Genomic DNA, 19,243 nt, shown 5'->3' on the forward strand with positions numbered 1-19,243 from the left:
GGTTCACAAAATCCACGGTTCGGTTTGGTTTATGGTTTCGTGGTCACGGTTTTCGGTTTGGTATATGTTGATTGTTAGCCTGACATGTTGGTCGTGTTGCTGTTAGCATAAACAATACGTGTTGCACAATGCTTGCACACTGTTGCACTTTTATCCACAACTTTCTTTCCGCCGTCATCGTAGGTCACTCTAAATGCAAGGTGGTCCCATACAGCAGACCTATAAAGTGCTGCTGGCGCGTCTTCCAACGCCTGTTCTTTCCCACACAATTCTCCACAACAACTGATTTTTTTCTGCTACACCCGGCTACGCTGCTTCGCTTCTTCTTCTTCTTGTTTACTACTGGTGTATGGCTTTGGTCGCAGTACCGCCACCTTCTGCTCTGGAGTGTAAATGCTTCGCCTATGAGAAAAAGGAGCAGCGCATGAACTGAACGCAACACACGCGAACCGAACCGAGACAGTCGAACCGAACGATTCGGACGGTTTTCATAAACCGTTCCATCCCTAATGTCTTCTAGGAAATTTGTTGGCCGTGGGCGTCAACGCCGGGAGGATCCATCACACTGACCTTCTCGATCACCCTATGATAGGGAGGAAGTCTGGAGGAGAGGTTACTCATAGGTTTTGATAAGCTAGAAACCACGACTTATGAGTAACTTACACTTGATGTTAACGATCAGCTAACTTAACTGTAACCTATGCCCACGTATGGCACACGCTGGCATACGTCTCGGCGTACTCGCTGTATGTCGACGTACCCCAGCGTACGTCAGCGTGCTCATAACTTATACAAAACATATCCACGGATTCCAACGTTTTTGCCAGATTTTCCCATATCAGGCATACCCTGGTCTAAATCATAAAGGTGTGACAGAGGCATGAGGTTGAAGGCTTTGAAGGCCCTGCTGTGGAGTCAGGATGAAGGTAGAACAGAGAACCTGAGTGGATGAGTGCTGGTAGACGGTGCTGATCACTGGGCTCATGCTCGAACCTTGATCCCTGCGTTCAGTAGTTGAACAGGCGTGGGGAGGGGCACCTTAAACCGCCGTACCTCCTGTCCTTTGCTGAGAACCGTGTCTTAGCCAGGTTCTGCCTGCAGAGGGTGCTGCGACTCAGCTTCTTCCTGTCCGCCAGGCTCCTGGACCTGTGGGCTGCCAGCAGCTGCACGCCGCAGGGCAGAGGACTCCCCCAGGCGGCGAGACGCCAGGAAACGTGTCGCCGGACAGCAACAGGCCTACAGGGATGAAGATCAGATCAAAAAGGTTTCACAAGAACCTGGAGATTTGGTTTTAACCAGGTTGACGCGCGTCAATGAGCTGTTCGCACTGCCACTAAAAGCAGATTGTTCCCGGGTTTAAAGGTTTTTTTCGGCCAATGGGAGAGGGGTAGAAGAGACATTTGGAACGACTCCCACCTGGCTCCTCTATTGCATATCTGCATTTTATTTGTGGTAATGTACGTTAATTAGGACATTTCTCAGCCTGTGCAGCCTAATATTTGAGTTGGCTGCACCTGCAACTATATAAAGACATTATCCATTAAATAGTCCTGATAGTTTATATAATTCAAACCCAGTAGATCTTAAAGGTTCTCCATGTTCCTGCCGTATTTCTGACGGATGAAGATTATTGTATTACAGGAGAAGCATCAATAACTGTTTAGATATGTTGCGTGAATAAATATCTGTCTTAAAATTATCAGAGGATGACTATGGTGGGTATAAATGTGTGTGTGTTTGTGTCTCTATCTATTTTAGATCTATTTGCATGTAGTGAACTATTCAGAATAAATTCTAAACTAGACCTAAATATAACATCTATTTCCCCATCTTTGAATAAACCTGTAAGTAGGAAAATTCTGATGCATTTAAATACTTGAGTAGTGTTGAAACGCCCAGATGATTTGATTTTACTGTGACATGAGGTGTGACATAACCAAGCCCTTGCTTGCAGTTGGGACATAACTGGGGTGAACTCAAAACACTTCTCAGCGACACTTCTGCTTCAACAACGTCGATGCTGGATTGAGCAGACTGAATCACGCTAACATCACTAGCAGGAGTTTACCTAGAGGCTTCCTCCTCCTCTTCATCAGAGGGTAGGTCCTCCCCTCCCTCTGCTCCTCCCATCCTGCATCTTGTCTGGTAGACAGACATGCTGGGGTGCTCGATCAGCAAGTTCTCCAGAGGGTCCGCATCAGGGGCCGACGTGGCTCCGTCCCCTGTTTCAGGTCAAACATTCGAACCATCATCACCAAAAACCAGAACAAGAGCAGAACATCAGCCTAAGGTGGTTCCATTTACTACATGGGATGTCCACAATGACCCAGTCCTCCTCCTCAGACTCCAGGAGCTCCAACTCCGTGTCCCTCACCGCTCCAGAGTCGACTGCAGCATTACCGAGCAGAGAGAGAAGCTTTCCGAACATCCTGGGAGTTTCTTTTGCAACCTGTGATCTAGAAACAGAACCACCATCAGAACGTCCACCTGGTCCACCTTAAGGAGGTTTTTGGGAAAGAGGGCGCTGCTGCCATCAACACCTTGGTTTATAGATGGAGATCGGCCTGTTTTTCAGTGTAGTCCTGTTTCTCTGACTGTGACTGGCTGGATGTGCTCTCTTCACCCTCTAACATGGGGGCTGTGTATTTCATGGACACGGCCATCTGTGGAGCTGGTTTACAGTTGCCTTTTGTATCTCTGCTTTTGTCTCATTGAACCCCAGTCGGTCTCAGCAGATGGCCGCTCACACTGAGCCTGGTTCTGTTGGAGGTTCCTTCCTGTTAAAAGGGAGATTTTTCTCTGCACTGTCACTATAAGCATGCTTTGTGTGAGTGATTGTATTTGAGTCAATGATTAGATTAAATCAGCTGGTTTTCCTTAGATAGAAAACTTTGAATCAATCTGACTGTATGATCTGGTTGAACTGTAAAGTGCATTGAAATAACATGGGTTGTGAATTGTTGCAATAGAAATAAACAGAATTGAATTAAATGTGTAATTAATACATGTATATCATCAATTTAGGACTTTTTGCACATCTGTATTATTATGCTCCATTAACACATACATTTTATTGTGATGGATTTGTATAATATGTTATATAACATGATTTATAGATTTCATTGACTTCATAATGACAATGCATTGTGATGTGCCTGTGTTTTTATTATAAGTTAAATCAATCTACTTATGTTATGAAAATGAGAACATAACCAAAGTTTGATGCTGTAGAGCACGTATTGTTTACATTGTAACCGGTCTAACTAGGGAGTACCAATATGGCGACTGATGGCTTTATTTTAACCCCGTTTAACCAACAGGCAATCCAGTGAGTAAATAGAGATCAGTGGGTTTGAATCAGTCCACGTCTTGCCTCACCTACAGATATTTCGCTGCGCCGCACAGCGCAATCTTTGGCTGTGCAGAGGTAGCCCATTTTTTCTCATTTCTTTAGGTCTTGTTTTTTAAAATCGATACTAGGAACTGAAAAATGTATGATTTATCGGCTAGTCGACAATCATGATATATACACACACATTTGACAGGTTTGGTTTCTTCTTCTCTCATCAACAGCTTGTTGAAAAGTTTGTTATTCATTGTAAAAAGCATGCAAAGTTAAAATGTCCTGGTTAATATTCTGATGCGAAATGAATCTAATAATTGAATATGAATACAAGTGAGAAAAACTTTTCAAAAGTAAATATTTCTTTGCATATTTTGCTTCTTGGTTTGTGAATGGTGTAGGATAGGATCCCTGCAGTAACCAGCAGCCGCTCCCTTTACACCAGATCAGCTGGCTTCATGTTCCACCAGCTGAGAATGCAGCAAGATGGAAATACTCTGAATAGAAACACAGTGACGGTCATTATAACCTGCAGGCTCTAAGGTTTGAAGTATCTGCAGTGTTGGTCTGATTCATATGATCTGTTTATCTTCTAAGATGACGTCCAGTTCAGATTTATTTGCGGTTTTACTCTCAGTTCAACTGATTTAAGGTGGAAATGAGGAATTTAGGAAAGGGTTAGGTCAGGGGTAACCAATTAAAAATCAGCGGGGTCCGAATAAAGAACATCATCAACTGGTAAAGGTCGGGAGACATTTTTAATTATAATCTGTTTCTTTAAACAGAATTTAAGACTGAAATGAAATGAGGTTTTTATGCATCCATGTTATACATTGACTTTTAAAATAATAAATATATATATATATATATATATATATATATATATATATATATATATATATATATATATATATATATATATATATGCATAAGATAACAAAAAAAAACACAGATTTTAAGACGGAATAAAAAAAAAAAATAGAAATTTTCTAAATTTTGGGACAATATCATCTGATAAAGAGTACATTTATATACATGTTTAAGCCAGAATGATTTGACATTTAAATATGACTTTAAATTAACCTTTAATTGAATATGGTTTCCATGGTGATCTAGAACTGAAGCAAGATTGGTCGGAAACGTTCAAAACAGCAAAATTATTGCACAATATGCTTATACTGATCTCATTCCATTTCATCCGATTAAAGGACAGTTTTTAATCAAATTCAATTTAGTTTATTTCTATACCGCCAATTCACAACACATGTCATCTCAAGGCACTTTACAGTTCAACCAGATCATCCAGTCAGATTGATTCAAAGTTTTCTATCTAAGGAAAACCAGTTGATGGCATCGACTCATTGACTGGAAGGCAATCCCTCACACTAAGCATGCTTGTAGCGACAGTGGAGAGGAAAAACTCCCTTTGAACAGGAAGAAACCTCCAACGGAACCAGGCTCAGAGTGAGCGGCCATCTGCTGAGGCCGACTGGGGTTCAAGGAGACAGAAGCAGACATAGAAAAAGAAGCAGAGATACAAAAGGCAGCTGTAAACCAGCTCTACAGATGGCCGTGTCCAGCTGTAAAAGACGGCCCCATCCAGGAAACACACAGCCAGGCAGACGAGCTCTATGCCAGCTCCCATTTCAGAGGATGAAGAGAGCACATCCAGCCGGTCACAGACAGAGAAACAGGACTACACTGAAAAACAGGCCGACCTCCAACATCTTGATGGCAGCGGCACAGCTGATATTTGTGAGGCATCATTTATTAAAAGATCCGTTCAAAGTGACTTTGATCAGTTTTAGTTTCTGAGGGTAAATAGAGGCAATCAGCTGCAGTCCTGATCCACCAGAACCAGAACCCAAACTGACCCACTGGGTCTGAGATTCGCAGCCAGATGATGATTAAAAGGAGAACAAGAGGATAACAAATCAAATAAAACAGCTTCAGCTGGAAACCAGTTTCAACTTAATGCCTGCAGCCCCTCACCCACCCTGATTTTCACCTCTGAGCATAAATCAAGGTGAGCGATCAAAGTCAGCCCGTTAACCAAACAAAAACCAAAGCAGCCTCATTCCCACAGTCTGGTCTCTGCTTTTTACTTACTTTCCCAGAAAAATGTTTTCCTTTCAGTCAAAATCCAGCCGCTGTCTTGTTTTTTATTTTCTTCCGACTTTGTTGTGATCAAAAAGTTGTTTATCAGCGAGTTGGGCGGTGACGCGGCTAGGAGCGTCATCGAGTCTCAGCCAATCAACAGAGCCGATACCGCCTCAAACTTTCCTTTCAAAACATGGAGGCAGATTAATTTATGTTATCTTTAAATATATATATTTATATCAGAGAATGGGTACGTTTTTAAAATTCACAACTTTTTAAACCCAATCACTTAAACGCAGCCGCGCATCTTGCGGTGTTTCGCCTCCTCTGCAGATCATCTGCGGCGGCGCGCGGATATGGAGCAGACCCAGGCGCTTTAAAGCTGCTTCTATGGAGGATCAGTTAAAAGATTAATCTGTGAAGTCCAGCAGTCTTTATTATGATTATGAGTATAGTTTAATATTTATTTCTTTAGTTTGATGGAAGTTAAATGTAAGCAAACTAAGGGCATATTGAGGCGCCTGCTTTGGATAAACCAGTAAAAAAAAACAAAAAACATATTTATTTCTTTTCTATAGGAGCAGAACCGAGGTCAGATCTAAGAGAACTGATCGGATTTAGACTCTTTGATATTTAATGTTGTTCTGCTTGTTACAGAAAATTATTCCTTTTTACAAATACTGTATTTTAAATTTGATTTTGAACTTTTAGGCAGCAAAAACCGACGAAAAACAGATGCAGGAAGATGGAAACCTTTCATTTTCATTCTTTGTATTTATTTTAAATAATAAATAAATGAAAATGCAATGACATAAGATAGTTACTAATATGGTGTACATAAGATAATATATCCATGTAATAAAGTGCAATAATCCATCCCCCCCCCACCAGTTTTCTAGATGTTGGAATCAAAACGGAAGAGGATTGGGCCACTGGAAAAAAAAAAAAAAAAGTTAACTGATTTTTAAATATCAGTTTCGCTTAATAAAGGAAAAAAGTCAGAATTCTGACCTTTTCCTTACATTATGTTGAAATAAATAGTTAAAATCAGGTAACTTTTTTATTTCTTCAGTGGCCCTAATCCTCTTCCGTAAATCAGATATTTTTACAAGAAACTCCAGAAAAGATGTTGATGTTCGATTAAGTTTAGATTTTTTTGTCTTATTTTTATCTTTTATCCATCATCCGAACAGTAAATTTATACAAATACTAAATCCCACCCACACAGGCCGATAATCCCCTTGCCGGGTGAGAAATGGAGCGTACCCATCGTGACGTACAGGAAGTGCCAGAGGAAGCCGATATTGAGGAGGGCAGGCATCAGGAATCATCGGACTGACCGGAGTTCTGCTGGTTTGGACTCACTGGCAGCGGAACCGAGGCGTTCGGACCAGAGGAAGGTAATAATGGGACCGGACCTGCAGGTGGTTCTGTTCGGCTCAGAGCGGCTTTAGTTTCACTTTCAGTCCAGAAAAACAAAGCAGCTCCAGGGACCCAGTTGGAAATACATCCGACCGAACCTGCTGTTAAACGGTCCCTGGTTCTGGGTTCGGCCCTAAAAAATAAATTACACATTTTTTTCTCTTAATTACTATAAATGTAGTTTTTTTTTTTCTAACTGATGTAAATTCGGACAATTTTTTGTTTTTCTCTCTGCTTAGTTCCAGCAAACACCTGACCACTCTTCTCCCTCCTCCGTGCTTTAGCGCAGGGATGGCGCCGCGTATTGATGACGTCATGCGGCTGTGCTGTGAGCTGTCGGCTCATGATCAGATCAAAGTGGCGGTGAAAAGCTCGGCCAAAGGAGCGGCCGTGGCGGGGGGCACCGCGTTTGTCGGGGGGCTGCTGGCTGGACCTGCAGGGATCGCTGTCGGTAAGAAGCTGGAGGCGGCGAGCTGAGGGGCCCCGCAGGAGCCCTGAGGGGCCTGGAACAGGGGACATTTATGGAGTGAATTATGTTTCATTATTGATGCTAATAACAGGTTTTTTAAAAGAAAATTTAGAAGAAAAATTTTAATCCAGGAACTGAAAACTGAGAATAACTTTCCTTCTTTCTTAGATTTTAATTTTATATATTGTTTCTCATAATTACAAGATACTGATCTTGTAATTATGAGGTAAGCTTTCTGATTTTTTTCTTTTGGTCAATGCAATTGCTCTTTAGACCAATAGAAACCGTCTTCCCTCCTCATTCCAGTGGAAACACGCCCCCAGAAGTGTAGAGAATGTGATGGTAAAAAAAAAAGCAGTTTTATAAGAATGCAATAAGTAAAATTCAATTTGAAAACCAGAAATTAAACAAAACATAAAAGTAATAATATGTTCTTTGCATTTTTGCAAGTTACCTCCAATAAACTGTTTCCTTTGCCTTAAATGATAATGGAACACAATTGACTCCATAAATATTAATCTGATTCAGTTAAGATAGAAAGCTATAATTATCTCTTTTTGTGTGAATTTAAGCTTCAATCTCGAAAAAAGATTTAGAGTTTTAATCAAAAACTGACATAAAGCGAAAACTGTCTATCTGTGTTTGGTTCATTTTAATGGTTTAATGTTAGAAAACAGGAAAATAAACTTTGGTTAGTGATGTCAGACACACCTGGATTAATCAGTTCCTCCTGGAGAAAAATACAGGAAACAAATGAGCGGATTTACATTCAGGAAGTAGTGGAGCTGTGCATAGAGACCATTATTAGATATTTACATAAAGGTACTAAAAATAAAACAAACCCAGCAAACAACCCCATGTTTTATTATTTTAAAACATCAAAAAAAAAAGAAAAAAATCAAATAATAAAACAGAAATATTCAGATTTTCAGATTCACATAAATATTTATTCCTTTATCTCTTTAGTCTGTTTATTTCACACAGAGAAAAGAACCATAAAATTCTTAATTCTTGTTAATATTTGTTCAGTTTTTCATCATTATCTGAGCTAAAAAAAAACAAGTGTAATTTTGATTTTCTCTTAAGAGCAATGTGACTTTCTGACCTTTGACCTCTGATTAAGCTTCTTCATGATAATCTGATTATCGGCTGAGGTATGAAATGACCTGATCAGGGAGAAAATAATGATTTATTGATATGAAGACGTGCAGATTAAATCCAGATTATGTCATGTTTCCTTGCAAAAGGAAAAGTTTATTTCCCGTCTAAACAGGTCAATGAGATAAACGGCAAATCAAATTATTTACATTTAAAATGGGAAAAAATTAAAACTCAATGATCTTATTACATTTATAATATCTCATGATCTTAAAGGAATAGTACCCCCAAAACATGATTAGCCTTCATTTTCTACTCACCCCCATGCTGAACAACACTCTGGAGTACTTTTTTGATATCTCAAATGCATCTGGAGATCTGGGAGGCTTCTTGCTGTCTGCTGACATTCAAATAATGGAGGTCTATGGCGCCCGAGAGAGAAAGGTCCACAAAAGTCCACAAAAACGTGTCAATATTCCTCCATACTGCTCGTCCAATGTAATCCAAGTGTCCTGAGTGGGTAGCGTCCATAATTTACTCGAAACGAAGTCATTTAGAACGTTTTAGAGCATAAACAGTAGTGTATAGGATTTCCTAATAGCGCCCCCATGCGCGCTCACGATTCTACGGAAACCGCGGCAGACCAAACCGGAAGAAAGTGCGCATTCAGCGTCTGCTCTGCCGATAATGCAAGCGTAGAAGAAGAAATGTGCTGTTTACCTGTGCAAAGAAAGAAACAACGAAAGAAAAATGTCTGAGGACTTCAGTGTTGAGGAAGAGCATGAGTTCTTTGCCGAGCCTTTTCTCTATGAACCAGAATACACAGATGACGAACTTAGAGACATGGATGAGGCAGCCGCAGCTCAAGCTGAGCCGCAAACACCGTTGTGCTACAGACGTAGAGCGTCAGAAACATGGTGGTGTAAATGTGGAAATTGTCAAGCAATGCCAACAGAAGAGGAGAGCATTTGCTGTGTGGACTGGGACTTGTTGATGCCACCACTGGAGGATCTAAATATCTCCACTGATGAGACCGAGAGCACTAGCCAAAGACTTTGTGTCACCCAAAACACGGATTATCCACCATTACTGACCCGTGGCGTTCTGGAGATGTTTTTCCATGTGCCCAAAATCAATTGGAAAAAGAGGCCAAGACCCGCAGGACCAAACAACACGCTCTCTGCATAGTAAGTTTTATGCAACAGGCCTATGGCTTGCTAATAATATTATTATATATATCATATATATCTGATATATATATATGATATATATATATATATATATGATATATATCATATATATATATATATATATATATATATATATGATATATATATATATATATATTAGGGCTGCAACAACGAATCGATAAAATCGATAAAAATCGACTTTTAAAATCGTTGGCAACGAATTTCATCATCGATTAGTTGTGTCGCGCGATTATTGCGTCATCCGCTGCGCCGTCATCACTGCCTCTTGACTGAAAGAGGAAGGAAAAAAAATACGGCAGAGCGAGTCAGCGCCGCAGGAGCAGTGTTGCCAACTCCGCGACTTTTCAGACCCCTCCAGCGACTATTTTTCAAAAAAGCGACTAGCGACAAATCTGGCGACTTTTTTCGGTGTCACTGGTGGCTTTTGGAGACTCTTACGTGAAAGCATGTATCATTCCTACTCTGCCGTGGGGCGCCTCCCCCATCCCAACCGCGTTTTCCCGCAGGAGTCCCTCTCAGTCAGAGCCTCAGCGTCCAGACTGCAAATGAAGCGCGCATGCACCGGGATTGACGGCGCAAATTGATCACAATAATTAAAATAGCCTGCGCTTTGTAAAGTGAAAAAAGTGATAACATGCAACTTTTTTCAAAAGAAATTAACATGGCACGGAACCACCATGTTTGTTTGGTTTTAAAGTGGGGAAACGTTACGTTAGTTTCTCAGGTAGCTCATCTGATGCTTTCCTTATCTTGTTAGTAGGTTACAGACAGTGATAAGGTTGGCTACTTATTTTACTTTAAATTTCATTTGAACTAGCTTAAGCAGCGTTTACATTTACTTTATAAATAAATTAACTTGCAAATTATGAGGGCAAGACTTTTAAAGTTTAAATCTGGCAAAGATAAAGTAAAGATGATCCTGCAATTTATAGAAGTAAAGCAGAATAAAATCCAGCAAGATCAGTAATATGTCAATTAATTATATGCCACATTCCCATGTAAATATCTGTCTTTGGAGGATGTGTTTTTTAGCACCCCTAGTTCTCTCATTTTTATTCCAAATACAATTTATAATTTGAATCACAGGGCTATTTTTATCTCTATGGTTCAGTATTTTCTCAAGTAGCAACTTTAACTGCTGTACTTTCCTGTCTTAAAAGGCAGAACTCTTCTAGTCTAAAAAAAACTCATTTGTTGAAATGGGGGGGCCTATTGTTTGAACCCCTTAGAGGCTTTTAAAACAAAAATGTCTTTTTTTGCGCTTTATGAAACAAAGTACCCTATATTTTGTGGATGTACATCTACATTTCTCATGTAAGTTTGCGTAGTTTTAACACAAACATTTATTTTTCATATTGCACCAGTACAGTTAATGAGCAACCTGTACTTGTGTGCTTGTTCGTTCTGTCTATAATGTTTATTTTGGAATAAAGAGGTTAATATAAAAAATATTTTTTGTCCGATTCATCGATTAATCGAAAAAATAATCGTCCGATTCATCGATTTTTAAAATAATCGTTAGTTGCAGCCCTAATATATATATATATTATATATATCATATATATATATATGATATATATATGATACATATATATATATATATATCATATATATATATGATATATATATATATATATATATATATATATATATATATATATATATATATATATATATATGATATATATGATATATATATATAATATATATATATATAATATATATATATATATAATGTTAATGGTACTCACTGTGCAGTTTTTTGTATGTGATGCTAGTACTAAAGTCTGTTTACTCAGCATCTTACCCAGGTTGTGTGCTGGATGAGATACTGCTTTCTTTTTCACTTGTATTGCTAAAATAATGGCTCCATTTTACCCCTCCCCCCTCCCCCAGTCAGTACAGGTTGGTGGCCTACCGTGTGGTACTCGAGTGGATTCTGAAAGGCGAGAGACTTGGCAAAGACAGCAGAAGAGTTTTAACTGGCTGTATTGTTACAAGCATCCGTTCCAGCTACCCTTCACCAGATGGAGTGTATAGTGGTTTCAAGGAGGCAGAGGCAGCTTTTGAACAGTTGTAAAGACTATAAACAAATCCTAAGAGACTCTTCCATATTAATTTGTACTACTTCATTATATTTCATATTTTTTCCCAAATCACAAACCTATACTGCCTCATTATAGATAACATTTCAGAATTTATGTAGCCGATAACTGTAACCTTTCCTGGACTATTGTGTTGTTTTGGAAATAAACAAAATGACTTTGGACGGTAAGAAAGATGTAACTCTGTTCCTTTGATTAAATATTTTTTATTCTAGACCTAAGTGTGAAATGCAGACAAACCAACCACAGACACATGCCATTTTATTTAAAACTGTCATGTCATAACTATATTAAGTAAACCCCTTATCAGACTCTGTATCCCAGAATTTTGAAAAAAAAAAAAGGTTAAAATTACATGCCACCAGCTAGACTTTTTATTTGCATAAGTACAAATATAAAAAGGCAAGAGTAAAAATACTGCACCACTCAGACTAACTGCTGTATCGGGAAGTATGTTTTTGTATGGCTTCCTCTTTGGCAGGTTTTGGTTTCTGAGCAATGTTTTCTGGTATGGGAGGGGTAGAAACATATGACTGGGGGTCTTTGATCTTGATGTTGGGGTCCAGGCGTCTCCGCACAACTTGCACCACCAGATTTTGCCGGAATGTTTGTGTTGTTGGAACATAGATCTTTTTGGCGACCCATTCTTTTGTTTGTTTTGGGTAAACCACATTGAACCGTGCTTGTCCTAAAAAACAAAGAAGAAAATGTAAGACAGAGGAAACATTAATGAAATAACATAGCTATTATAAAGCATTCAAAAAAGTTCGGTTTTAGGTTTCAAAAAAGGAACCAAGAAATTGTATCCAAATAATTAGGAATCTGGTACTTGTAATTTTGTGGTGGTGAGAATTAGGACCATAAAGTACCATATTTGTTATGCAGATCTTAGTGCAGCAGCTCACTAAACAGGTGCGGTTCCCATTGAAGGTTAAATGTAATGTTTGCTGTTTTTTTCAATACAGCTCATTTTGAGGACATAAATGAGTATATGACACTGAGCAAAGCGCACAAGGTTAGGTTTTTTGGTTTTGAAGATACTTTCTTGTTACCTGTGTTGGTGTAGGCCTGTTCACGCTGAACATTTTCATTGTGGTCCATAACGGCAAGCTGGGTGCGAGCTTTCATTGTTGAGTAGTGGAAGTGCAGTCTCTTCTCTGTGTATTTCAGCATAGATGCATGGAATACTTCAAGCTTCCCTGAGAAAAAATAATAATGACAAGTTCACTAAATATTTAAAATTTTGAATTTCTCATAATTATTGTGCTTTCCTCGTTATATTTACCAGTATGTTTGAAAAGGGCCATTTGCCTAAGGTCTTTCATGAGTCCTTTGTCCAGGGCAATAGCTGTCAGGGCTTTGAAAGCGTAAGAGTCTCTCCTTAACCACCTCTTTCGCCTCTGTTCCTCTGACGTAAGGTCAGCATGCACACATTTAATCTCCTGTCCATCTTCCTCCCAGCGGTGCACACCACAGATGTGATGAAGTAGTGCTTTCCACTTCCTTATCAAATCCTGAGGATATTAGAAAATTACAATTCAGTATCAAAGAGAGTAAAAGGATTGTGTCAAAGACTATCAGTTATTATTATCATAACTTTATGTTGCCTAAATGTGAAGAATGTGATGTTACTCACATCAGGGTCACCTCCACAAGTGGAACAGGCGTACCACAAGTGATTGCAGATGGATTTTATCCATGGTTGCAGGTCTCGGTTGTCCTTTTTGTTGGATGCTGACAGCAATTTTTTCATGAGCCCTACCAAAAACAGAACAATCGTCAATGAGTCTCAAGCAAGCATAAAATATGGCAACTGGAGTAAACGTGTGAGTAGAAGATGTTTTGTCTCTCATCCAAGAAACTTATTCCTTTATAAAATACTCTGGTTGGGGAGTACAAGAAATGTATCCACCAGGTGTATGGTGGCAACGTCACTGAGGTGGCACTAAACGTTAGACAGGACATGTTGTTCATACAGGTGGATCAAAGAGTTTGGGAAGGATCAAGGGAACCAGGTGTTAGAGACAATATTGCTTTGTTGTTTCGAAAAAAAGAAAGGAGTGTGAGCTTTTTAAAATATTTAATTTCCCTTCTGGGATAAATAAAGTATTTTTCATTTAATTTAATTTTAACGACAATGGGGAGCTCAGGGCTCAGAGAGTGTAGGTGATTGGAGATGTACAGTCCAAACAGACTGCACTTCTGCACATGGGTGACGTCAACATAGTCTTGGTGGGTATGAAGTACAAGGTGGGAGCAGGTAATAGAGGAGTGTGGGATCACAATGGGGCTGTGTATAACCTAGGCAGGTGCCAGCACTTTGGCAAGGGAGGGGTAAATTATGTAAAAGTTTATGTGGCTGTACAAGGGCTATCCAAAGTATATTGTAAAAACATTTTCCTCATTATAGTAATTCCTTTACCATTGTACATTTACAAATTACAATTTGTCAGCTTACCCTTGACAACATGCCAGATGTCAAACTCATGGTGGATTTCCGGATACTCTTCGCGCATAATTTTTCGTATAGATGGTGATCGGTCAGTGGTTACCACCTCCACTTCAAGACCTTGCTCAAGGAGATAATCAAGTCCTCTCCTGAACCCCACTGGCTCCATGGCAGCAGAGCTGGATGCCTCTGTCACCTGTACCACAAAACAAAAAATTAATGTTTAAAATCATTTTCATACATCTTTGATGGGACAGTGCTTGTCATAATCCGATAGCAACAATGATTGTGTAATATGTTCCACATAATACACATACATTTATTTACTTCTTTAATTTCATTCCGCACATGATGAAAATGAGAAACATTACCCCCAAAAAAAGGAAGAAAAACAATATAATAAATGCACCAAAATTGATAATAAATACAATAGATAATAATAATATTTAAAAAAAAGATACAATAAAAAAAGAAAACTGAAAATAGATAAATATAGAAATTTAAAAAATAATGTAGGCTACATTTATCAAATTGAAGAACGAAAACGAGTGGGATTAAGTACAAAACCAAATTCAATCCCACCCTTTAAAAAAAAAACAACATATACATAGATCACAGTCTTCCGCTTCACAATTATTATTTGCCAATTAGAATGACCAAATATTAGCGTGTTTTAACATTTTAACGTTTTTTTAAAAAGTACCGGTAAAAATACAGATCATATACAAACGTGTAAGTTACATAAATGGTTTATAAAGTACATACCTCTGTCCTTAGTTGTGACACCATCGGCACAGCTGTACTCTTTAATAAAGCTCTTCCTTTACAGGTTCGGAAATCATCCGCTGAAAAGTGTTCACTACAGACACGGAGAGAATCCACGTTAGCTGTCCTTAGATCTTTTCGTAGAGCTATTAGCCACAGTTTTAGCCTTTCAGGGTCCCGAAGAGCTAATTTGTGGAAAGTTACGGAATGGGTTATTCCACACTTGCGCTTCATCTGATTGAAGCATCCAGGATAGGAACACACTCGAATCATCTTCTTAATTTCACGACTAAAATCACTAATCAACAACTTTTTCAAACTCTGAGAGAGACTGACCTCGTGCTCACCTGGCTCAGGGCAGAAAATAAACAGGTGAAAAGCGGAACTTCTTCTTCTACGCTTGCATTATCGGCAGAGCAGACGCTGAATGCGCACTTTCTTCCGGTTTGGTCTGCCGTGGTTTCCGTAGAATCGTGAGCGCGCATGGGGGCGCTATTAGGAAATCCTATACACTACTGTTTATGCTCTAAAACGTTCTAAATGACTTCGTTTCGAGTAAATTCTGGATGCTACCCACTCAGGACACTTGGATTACATTGGACGAGCAGTATGAGGAATATTGACACGTTTTTGTGGACTTTTGTGGACCTTTCTGTCTCGGGCGCCATAGACCTCCATTATTTGAATGTCAGCAGACAGCAAGAAGCCTCCCAGATCTCCAGATGCATTTGAGATATCAAAAAAGTACTCCAGAGTTTTGTTCAGCATGGGGGTGAGTAGAAAATGAAGGCTAATCATGTTTTGGGTGTACTATTCCTTTAAGTGAAGAAATCCTTTATTAGCTTATTTGCTTATTTATTGGCTCAAATTAAGGTTAAATTCACTGATTTTTAGAGATTTTTTTTAAGTTTTAGATCCCTTTTAGATTCTTATAATATTTTCTCTGAGATGATGAACTGCTTCAGCTGAATCCAGGCTTTGCTTTGGTAGGTTAAAGACCAAACGCTCAGCGCTGCCACCCGGAGGCAGCAGCAGCACATGGCATCAGGCCGATATTTAAAGCCATTAGATGGGCCCAGTCCCAAACGGCCCCCTAAGAACTGAACCAAAGACCCTCCGTTCCTGCAGAGGGTCCGCCACATTAAGGGCCGTCCCAAACCACGCAGTGGGTGGGCAGAGTGGATCGTTCAGCCCTTAGATAACGAGGCAGCATCAGTGCAGGCACTACAGAATGAGCAATCAAAGGGTTAATGATGTTTTATTATTGAATTAAGGCTTTAAATTTCCATTAATACCATTAACATGCTTTTTAATATCTATTTTCTTGTCATTAATTGCAACTATTGATATGAAGAAATGTGCGGATTAAATCCAGATTATGTCATGTTTCCTTGCAAAAGGAAAAGTTTATTTTCTGTTTTTATAATTGGTAAATGTTACAATTTCCTGATATAATTATTTACATTTAAAATAGGAAAAAAAAGAACTAAATTATCTTATTTTAAGTTCATTATATCAGCTTAAATTGAGGTTAAATTTATAGATTTTAAGAGAATTTTCAAACTTTTAGATCAATTTTTTTTATTGATTTTCTGAGTTTTACTCTGAGCGTCGCTCAGGAATCTGTGGGCAGTTTTCTTATGGAGATAATTTCTCTAAAATGTTAAACTTTAAATAACCATTAATACCATTAGCATTCTTTTTAAGATCTATTTTCTTGTCATCAATGGCAACTTATGTCAATTTCTAAACAGTATTTTACAGAATATACATTTTTCTTTTCTTTAGTTTAAACCTAGAAACTACAATAAAAATTGTGGCTTTTTTAGAAGTGATTATATTGATAAACAGCATCATGTCTCATTAATTATTTCATAAAGCTGGAACCAAAATGTCTCTTCTGACTCTTGATGCAGACCTCTGTGTTAAACTGCAGTCAAATGAACCAGTATTGATCAGCATTGAGCTCATTTCTAGAACCAGTGAACACATTTTAGCTGATGGAGGGAGAAACAGCTGACATCATCCAGCTGATGCATCGTCTGATGAACGAACACGGTGGCGGCTCAGCAGCTCAGATCCAGTCTGGTATTTAAAGGAATAGTCCAGTTATCATTTATTGAAAAGTATGTAATCATTTCATATTTAAATTACTTTCAGAAGTTTGTATTCTGAATATGACCGGACTTTTCCTTTAAAGCTGCTTAATCAGTTCAGCCATGAAAATCATTTGGAAAAGTTTCCCTATTTATCCAGACAGGAAGCGTCTCCCCCAGCAGGAGGCAGCGTTGTTTTCATGGCGGCAAAGAAAAGCATGAAATAAAAACCAGGGCAAGGGATTCAAATATATTAACCCTATAATGCCAAATGTATCATATTTGATACATACGGTTTCTGAAATGTTTTGCGTCTGACACCTTTTGCATAATTTAATGGTAAAAACTTTGCTTAAAATCCTATTGTACACAATCAGATATACCTGATAACAGCCAGTAGAAGACTACACAAAAAATAATTTTGACTTATTGCATAGTAATACATTTCTGTTTTTTCTTTTTACATATTTTGTTAAAAGGCCAAATAAGGACTTCAAACAAAAAGAAAGTAATTTTCAGTTTTGTTTTATTCTTGGATCGGGCTTTAAAGGGTTAAGAGAGCTGAATGAAGTGAAATATCTATTCAATGAGGTTTAATAACAATTCTATGCCTTATTAGGCCAATATACATTCATAGTTTAGGAATTTTACATAATTTTGACTTAATTTAAGTCAAAAATTACCAATTTGTTGTTATAAAATCTCAATTAGACCTCAATGAAAACTGGTAAGTTCAACTAAAAATTTCTTTTGAAAAAACCTTTAGCAGATGAAAACTGGGATCTTATCTTACTGAACCTTTATTGTTTTCAAATAATTAGTAAAACAGAATTTGTAAAGAAAAAAATGAAATAGATCCAAAGGACCTATCATTAATCATGTCTGTTCCAGCGCATATCATCATTAGAATTTCTTTGAATATTATGTCTTCAGCACAGGGGCCATAACAGGGGCCAGGCCATGATCTACAGGGGCACTGGCCCCCTTTGGCCCCTGTTTAGGGCTGCATGTGTCTTTGTTCATTAGAGGAGGAATTCCCACTTCAAGTTGTTTTCTTCCTTCATAAAGCTGTAACCAAGCGTCTGTGTCTCTGAGGTGGAGCGGTGGGGGGTCTGCTGGGCAGCTGGATGACCAGCGGTCAGTTCAGGCCTCTGCCTCAGATCCTGATGGAGCTTCCTCCGCAGCAGAGGCAGCAGCTCTACGCACAGATAAACGACTTGCTGGGCAGCCTGGACTGGATGGACGCAGCGGAGCTCGTCGCTCTGGTTATGGGGAACGCCACGCTGCAGCAGCAGGTCACCGCCGCCCTCATCAGCTACGTAACCAAGGAGCTCAGAGCAGAGGTCAGATACGGAGACTGAGCTTCATGGAGGAGGATGGACAACCTGGGAACAATTTTTTAAATTGAATTGATTCTGAATGTTTAACATTAGGGTGATGGGACCGAGGCTTTCCAGCCTGAAAGACTTTGAGCCAGAAAGCTACTCAGCCATTAGGAAGCATTTAATGAGTCTTATTTTTCTAAATAAACTGAAACATGTTTTAGTTTCTCTCTGAAATCTGAATAAAAACATTTTTTTTTAAATCTAGGAGTCTATTAATAATCCACAGATGGAGGCAGCCTGTCACTCCAGCCTTCATCCACTAGATGGCAGTAAAACTCAACACATGTTTGGAGTTTTTTCTTCAAAACTTTATTTTGAAAAAACCTCAGAGTGACATCATATCCAACCATCAGGTCCTGTCTCATTTCCAGCACATTTGTTTCCTTTATTTTCAGGCACATAAAGCGAGGAGTAAGGCACCTTTAATGAAGGAAGAACAAAACGCCTCTGATGAGTTTCACTCGTTAACAGGATCCTTTCAGCTCGTTAGGCTTTGAGCAAATGTTTGTCATCCTGAAAACAATTGAAAATAATTTTATTCTTTTTCCCTTTAAATCTTAATCAGTTCCCAGGTTTATATATTTCATCTTTTATTTCTGTTTTTATTACTGGCTTTAACAAATAAACGATTCACATGGATCGGTTGTTCATTTTTACAGTACGATCAGAAATCGGCACCGTCAGAAACTGAATTTAACTAAAACCTGTTTTCGAGTAATTTTTTTTAGTTAAATGTAATTTTTAGAATGAAATAGACTAAAAAAGGAATTATAAATCCAGAAAATGCAGACTCCATTGAA

General features: G+C 38.6%; 3 protein-coding genes across 5 annotated transcripts; 1 reads left to right on the plus strand and 2 right to left on the minus strand.

Annotated features, from left to right (window-relative positions):
- Positions 1-395: 395 nt before the first annotated feature.
- Positions 396-7,027, minus strand: si:ch211-260e23.9. Of its 2 annotated transcripts, none has more exons than XM_038270852.1 (4): positions 6,710-7,027; positions 2,308-2,456; positions 2,069-2,222; positions 396-1,236 (listed from the first exon to the last, which is right to left on the minus strand). In XM_038270852.1, exons 1-4 carry the CDS (start codon positions 6,772-6,774, stop codon positions 1,008-1,010), a joined length of 597 nt encoding a protein of 198 aa, XP_038126780.1. In that variant the 5' UTR covers positions 6,775-7,027; the 3' UTR covers positions 396-1,007. The 2 variants fall into 2 exon arrangements, with proteins under 2 accessions (XP_038126780.1, XP_038126781.1); XM_038270853.1 differs by lacking the exon at positions 6,710-7,027 and adding an exon at positions 5,453-5,582.
- On the plus strand, positions 6,688-18,643 carry LOC119773729 (protein C19orf12 homolog). Of its 2 annotated transcripts, none has more exons than XM_038270855.1 (3): positions 6,688-6,843; positions 7,105-7,316; positions 18,154-18,643. In XM_038270855.1, the coding sequence occupies exons 2-3, from the start codon at positions 7,157-7,159 to the stop codon at positions 18,417-18,419; spliced, it is 426 nt and encodes a 141-aa protein (XP_038126783.1). In that variant the 5' UTR covers positions 6,688-6,843; positions 7,105-7,156; the 3' UTR covers positions 18,420-18,643. The 2 variants fall into 2 exon arrangements, with proteins under 2 accessions (XP_038126783.1, XP_038126782.1); XM_038270854.1 differs by having other exon boundaries at positions 6,690-6,843; positions 7,150-7,316.
- On the minus strand, positions 12,100-14,418 carry LOC119773727. The gene is made up of 5 exons (XM_038270851.1): positions 14,207-14,418; positions 13,385-13,506; positions 13,034-13,262; positions 12,801-12,947; positions 12,100-12,436 (listed from the first exon to the last, which is right to left on the minus strand). Exons 1-5 carry the CDS (start codon positions 14,364-14,366, stop codon positions 12,180-12,182), a joined length of 915 nt encoding a protein of 304 aa, XP_038126779.1. The 5' UTR covers positions 14,367-14,418; the 3' UTR covers positions 12,100-12,179.
- Positions 18,644-19,243: the final 600 nt, after the last annotated feature.

This window comes from Cyprinodon tularosa, unplaced genomic scaffold (assembly GCF_016077235.1).
Source record: "Cyprinodon tularosa strain WSP-4 unplaced genomic scaffold, ASM1607723v1 ctg78, whole genome shotgun sequence".
Lineage (NCBI taxonomy): Eukaryota > Metazoa > Chordata > Actinopteri > Cyprinodontiformes > Cyprinodontidae > Cyprinodon > Cyprinodon tularosa.